Source organism: Ictalurus punctatus, chromosome 5 (genome assembly GCF_001660625.3).
Source record: "Ictalurus punctatus breed USDA103 chromosome 5, Coco_2.0, whole genome shotgun sequence".
Lineage (NCBI taxonomy): Eukaryota > Metazoa > Chordata > Actinopteri > Siluriformes > Ictaluridae > Ictalurus > Ictalurus punctatus.
The window spans coordinates 7,277,265-7,283,961 of NC_030420.2; the positions used below are offsets into that span (position 1 = coordinate 7,277,265).

General features: G+C 36.2%; 1 protein-coding gene across 1 annotated transcript; it reads right to left on the reverse strand.

Moving 5' to 3' along the window:
- Positions 1 to 1,426: 1,426 nt before the first annotated feature.
- Positions 1,427 to 5,530, reverse strand: pex10 (peroxisomal biogenesis factor 10). Its single transcript, XM_017467112.3, has 6 exons — positions 5,184 to 5,530; positions 4,907 to 4,987; positions 4,424 to 4,830; positions 4,103 to 4,275; positions 2,250 to 2,379; positions 1,427 to 1,836 (listed from the first exon to the last, which is right to left on the reverse strand). The coding sequence occupies exons 1-6, from the start codon at positions 5,293 to 5,295 to the stop codon at positions 1,768 to 1,770; spliced, it is 972 nt and encodes a 323-aa protein (XP_017322601.1). The 5' UTR covers positions 5,296 to 5,530; the 3' UTR covers positions 1,427 to 1,767.
- Positions 5,531 to 6,697: the final 1,167 nt, after the last annotated feature.

The window sequence follows — 6,697 nt, forward strand, 5'->3', positions numbered from 1 at the left end:
ACAGGTCCCAGCAAATTCAGGGATGCAAAAAGACGTCAAGAACCCCAAAATTTCATCTCAGGATCTGCTAGTACGTCTTGCAACTGTTGCTGTCAAACTGCATGATTTTACAATCAGAAAGAGATTGTACAAATTTTACCTGCATGGGAGTTGTGCCAGGAAAAAGCCTTTGCAAGACTAGAGTTTGCCAATGAGCATAAAGGCAAAGACCAGGCCTTTTGGAATAATGTGCTCTGGCCAGACAAATCAAAGATAGAGTTGTTTGGCCAGTAACAGCAGACAAGTTTGATACAGACAGCTTTTCAGAAGCACCTCATACTAACGGTGAAGCACGGTGTTGGATTTGTTATGGGTTGGGGTTGCTTCACTGCCTCAGGGACTGGACAGCTTGCATTCATTGTTTCTACTATGAATTCTGTATTTATATGCATTCCGAATCAGTGCTTGAAGATAATGTGAGGCCATCTGACCGAAAGTGGACCTTTCAACAAGATAATGATCCTAAGCACACTAGCAAATCCACCAAGGAATGGATCAAAAAAAAGAAATGGATTTCAATCCTGGATTGAATGATTTGAATCCAATTGAGATGTTGTAAGGGGATTTGAAACAGGCAAGAAAAGCCTCAAGCATTTTGCAACTGAAATAATATTGCATGGAAGAGTGGTCAAAGTTTCCAGCAAGTCTGGTGGACAATTATGCAAAACGCCTACAAGAAGTTATTTCTGCTAAAGGGGGCAATACTAGCACATGAGGCCAAGGGTGTACTTGGTTTTTCCACAGAAGAATCTCACATATATAGATATTTCAGTAAATGATTGAAATTTAATTATTTCCCTTTCAACTAGTTTTGTTCAGGTATAATCAACTTCAATAATAGGCACTGTTTCAAAGATGATCAAATGTTCGCTTGTCCAAATGTGTCAAACATGAGGTGTACTTACGTTTTCACATGAATGTACATGTCTATATTTTTAAATATATTTAAAAACAGCTGATGAAGTAACATGAATATAAAGTTGCTAAGGTGTTGGTGAAAAGGCAGGAAATTATTCTACTAATCATCATCATCATCATCATCATAGGAAACAGGAAACATTCAGTAAAAACATTTAAGTAATGAAATCTCCACTGTTTATCATTTTAAATTCATTTCAAATGTATCACTTTTAACTTAATGTTGTGCTTCAGAGAAATAACCCTAGTTGGACACCAGTGAGAACGTGCTATTCCAGGAATGGTAATTAAGGTAGGGAGTTATTTTTAAAAGCAACACGATGATCATTTCGCATTTGAAATATCATTTTATGCATCATTAAATTTTACGGCATGAACCCAATTAAATACCATAGACATTTGCAAATCTCACAACCCACAAAAACAGGCAGATGAAGCTGTTTATAAATGTAAACATGAACAAATTTTTTTTAAATATATATATTTATTATTTGATTTCTTACAGCTGCGTTTATACATCTGTAGCGATTTACTTTATTCACAGTACCATATAGCTAGCTAATTAGCACAACAGCCAGTAATTAAACCGATAATACCGGGTATACAGTTCAGACGTAACAGATGAAACAAATTCCAAAGGAATCTGCTTCAGCTGTATGGTTCAAGTGCAAAATTGTTCTGGTTATACATCCACTCATCCTGTTTTTTCATGGCACAGAATACACATACTTCTGAATTGGATATGAGGGTGTGATAGACACAGTATTGGAATGAAGGCTTAGTTCAGGTAGATGTGAAATACTGTATCATCTATCTGTAACTTCTCAGATAAACCAGGCGGTGAGGCTGAAATTTCTCTCGACACAGCGGACACTCCGTCTACAATCACAAGAAACAAAAACGACTCATTTTTACTTTATACTCTATAAATCCTGCAAATAAATCCATCCGTCAGTCAATCCATCCATCAAATCAGTCCATCAAACACACCAGTTTTTGTTAGTTGGTTGCCGACTTGATGCAGTTACTACAAGCAAAGAATATGGAACCAAATATTAACTTTATAGTTATTCCCTTTAAGACTACATCTGTTACTCTACTTTAGTTCACCAGAAATATTGGGTGGTCTTCCACCTAAGGTGTCATGTTCTAAATTGTTGAACACGTCGAGATCTAAATATCAGGAAACGAAAGCTGAAATCCTGATCTATTGTCTCCTCATCACTTGATCTAAAATTCGAATGCGTTTGAAAGGTATGAGACAGCCCTATTTCCCCAGAGATAAATGTTACCTTGGTGTTACACCACTCTGTGATACACTCCCAGCAGAACAGATGCCCACATGGGGTTGTTGTGGAGTGCCTCCTCTCCTCCAAGCACAGAATACAGCGAGAAGATCGAGAGGACGACGTCTCCTGTGGACTAAGTGACGAAAGAAATGCGCCATCCGTGAGATAAAGAAAACCCTGTGACTATTCATACAAATAAGAGAAACAGTAATGAGGGTAATTGATAAATCATCTAGCACCAGTGTTACAAGCTAACGCGTTACAGTATTTGCCAATGGAAAAGCTATGCAAAATAATTATGCAAGTCATTTGTTTTATACCAAAGTGCTGTCGAATGCTTGAATCTGATTGGTCAGAAGGTGTTGATTAATTATGTACAACAGCAGCTCTACTGACAGGAATTCCAACTGCAAGGTTTATATTAATGTGCTATTTCTAATATATCGTTGTTTCTATAGTTTCTACAACGTATACAGGAAGTTGCATTGTGCCACATAAATGGATTTTAAAAAAACAACAACGTGCAATTGTTGATACTGTGAAGATTTGTGTGAGAAGCATAAACATATGTGATGATACTTATAAACATATGAAGTATTAACAGACATAGCATTTAAGCAAGGAGTCTAAGCTCTGTTGTCTCAGGAACATGAAAAGCTGCATTTTTTTTCCTTTATTAACTTTAAGGTAGAGAGAGAGAGAAAAAAAAAGACAAGTTGGCAAGGGAATAACTGTTTACAGCCGTTATAATGTACGTTACAAGAACTAACTTATTTTGCTGATGTTTCATATTATTAAATGTACCAATAAAAAGGTTCAAATGAATGGTGTGTCATCATATTTTTATATATATATATATATATATATATATATATATATATATATATATATATATATATATATATATATATATATATACATACACATATATATATATAATAAAAACTTCTTAAAGGTAGTGCACTTGTTCAAAAGCCAATAAAGTGCAGGTAAAAAACAAAACTATGTATTTTACGTATTTATGTGAAAAGGAATATCTTTCACAGAGTATGTAGAAAATGAGTAGTCCGATCATTTCAAATATTCAGAATCAATATGTATTGAAAAAAATCTATTTTTGACAATACTATCACTTATACATAATATTTGCACCAAACAAACACTGTTATGAGCAATTAAGTTACTATTTTACTAAACAATACAGTGGGGTCCAAAAGTCTGAGACCACATTGAAATCTGGGATCCTATCCATTTAAAATTCGAAATAAAACAGAAGCTTTTGGAATTTTGAAATATTTAAAACTAAGAAAGTGCTGAAAAAATGTTTAATATCTTGAATATTTAATAAACGAGATTCTGCACTAGTTCTAGGTCCGGATTTAAATGTAAGCAAATGTGTGATCTTGACCATGTTAACTGCTTTGTACAATGGGTCAGCTCATAAGAAACTCCGAAATTCATGTAAACATTCTACTTTCCACTCAGGTTGTTGTCAATAATACAGTAGAATTTGTGATGAAAATTGTTGTATTAAATTAGAAAACAATGCAAAATAGAAGCCTTTTTACTAGTGCTCTCAGACTTTTGGACCCCATTGTATATTTGAAGCATACATCATGTGTCCTATTTGTTGAATGTTAGTTTACTTAAGCATCAACTAAAGTAAGAAGTTTGTAACAGTTTTTAGAAAATGAAATAAAAACAGTACTTGGTTGCAGGACTACAAGGACTGCTGAAATAAATCATCCCTCAAACTTGGGAAAAGTTTTCCTTTCCATCTTTTTTTTTTTTTTTTTTAAATTAAAATGTTGCTTTGTAATACGTGTTCAGATTTGATGTGGTTGCAGTGTTCACACCTTGAGGGAAGATTCCTGTGCTGTGTCCACTCATGTCTGGCACGGTGCCACCGTCTCAGGTTGTTAAACTGCAGAGCAAGTGTGATGGCCAGTTGCAACAGTGACACACACCCTAAAAGCCGGTAGCTAGTCCGGATGCCCGGATCGTCCACAACCATGCCCTGCACTCGGAGCTGAAAAGAGGTAGAATCTGTAAGGTTAATTACAAAAACTCACCTGAGGGTTGTTCTACTATTTAAGAGTTATATACATTATGTGTTGCTAATGACATACTGTACAATAAAACTTTTCACTCATGTTATTAAAAGATTATAAACTCACATAGCTGATGCCTGATGTCCTTTTGGCCAGATGATAAAAAGCACCACTGATGTAGAACAGAGCCACGTGCACCCTGTGCAAGATGGTGATTCCCTGCTGCGCTGCGAAGACCACAGGCTTTAAAGATTTCCTCTGCTGACTATTCAGCATTCTCACCGCGCTCTGGATCCACGCCTTTATATACGACATCGGGCTCCAGCTTAAAACTGTGTCTCGCTGGGCATTCTGGGAATCCCACTCCTCCACCTCAAGCTCATGTTCTATACAAACCAGGAGTTTGTCGAGGACATACGGTACAAAGGCGTGAAACAGAACAAGAGCCAGCCGGCGTGTCCGGGAAGGAATCCTGCGTCTGGTGGGGTCAACCTGGATAACACTGACATACTCTTCGCCTAATGTCTGATATCCTACGATGACATGTACTACAAGTTATTTAGAGATTCACAGTGATGTTATGATACAGTGATTTAGTAATAAATGTACCCGAGAGAGTGGTTAGTGCATAATAGGCAAGATCTGATAGTAGTTCCACTTCTTTCCTCCACTGCAGCCATCTTCTTGATCCTAAATGGGGGGGAAAAAATGCACAAACTACTAGATGACAGGTTCCCAAACCTGGTCGTGGAGAATTTGAGTGTTTTCTTTGCTCTAACACACCAACACTCCACTATACAGGACAGAGGGTCACTAAAGGAACATGGTTGAGTACCTCGAGCACAAATAACTCTTACACATGGTTCATGGTTAGTGTGTATCTTACCAGCAAGCGTTTGGAACGCCTCGTTAGCGTTATTTCTGAGACTGGTTTGATAATATTCGTCCTTTTGAGAGGAGCGGATCAGCTGCGGCTGGTTAGCTGGAACAAGCGGCATTATGAAGTTTGAACAACTTTAATGGAGGTCCTTTAGCATGCTGCTTTAGCCTGCCACGAATAAAAAACTGTAGGCAGGCTTACTAGGGAGCCTACACAGGGAGAGAAATCATACTCGATTAAACAGCTACATTTAGTAAAACCCAATTATAAGCTAAGTGCTAATACTTAACGCCTGTTTGTGGACCGCTAACATATGAGCTGCAGACCTTTCACTTCCGTGTTAGTCACGTGAATTAAGGAACGCATTTCTATTGGTTGCTTAGACACACCTTATGCTCAGCACCGAGGAAAAAAATGCACTGCTTTTTATTATTATTATTTTTTGGTAGAAAGAAGCTTATATATTTTTTTTACTTTTCAGAAAGTAAAAAAAAGTACAAAAATTCCAAGTTGCAAAATTCTGTAATACTGTAACTGTAAATTTTTCCAAACTAGGTTTTACATGAATATTCCAATATTGGCAAAAACAGTGTAGAGCTCGTATAAACCATTCTTACAAAAACAAACAAACAAACAAACAAAAAACAAAGAAGAAGAACAAAAAGGAGCTGCTTTTGTAAGATCAGAGTTTTTATTTTGTTTGTTTAGTCATCAGGGTTGCCTGGTCTGTGGTTTTATAGACAAACTAGGATGTGTTGATTTAAGAGGTTGGACGTTTTACATACATTTACATACATTACTGAGTGCTGTTGTGGAAAATGTTTTAAGTAATAAAACAAGAGGGCTGTTCTGTTATGGGGAAATAATCCAATATGACAGCATGCCAAAGATGTTTTATGCCTCTTGTACCACAGCAAATTGCCAAATTACAATTAAGAATACAGTATATTAATGAACACAATGTCATAATTTTTTATTTTTTTAAAATTTGCATTTAATGTTATGGAGAGTCCGTGAAACTAGATGGCTCGTCTTATCGCAGCTATAAACAGTTGTTCCCTTATCTGCCATTCTTACTCTCTGCCTTAAAGTTAATAAGACAAACTGTTAAAAAGCACTGACACCTGAGACTCCATCCACAAATGTTAAATAAACGTCTCCTTACAGAAAACTTCACCATACCCATGATAATGCATTTTTGTTTGTTAAATTATAACACCTTTGATTTATTTATTAGTACACTTAGAATATTTGGAGTGCCCACCATTCGAGCCCCTGTGAATTAGTCATTACTATTAAAAAAAAAAATGTAGAACAAGCATGTTAATATCTGAATTAGAATTATAGCGTACACTATTGTCAGAGCTGTTGTTACAGACATCTGATCAATCAGTATTGTATGATGTTACTTTGTAAATACAGAATTTTGGAGGGTCTTAATAACTACTGGGCTTGATTTTAGGCTAGAGTTATATGGTTATTTGTGAATGCCATTGGATTCCTACTTCCTTATTACTTGC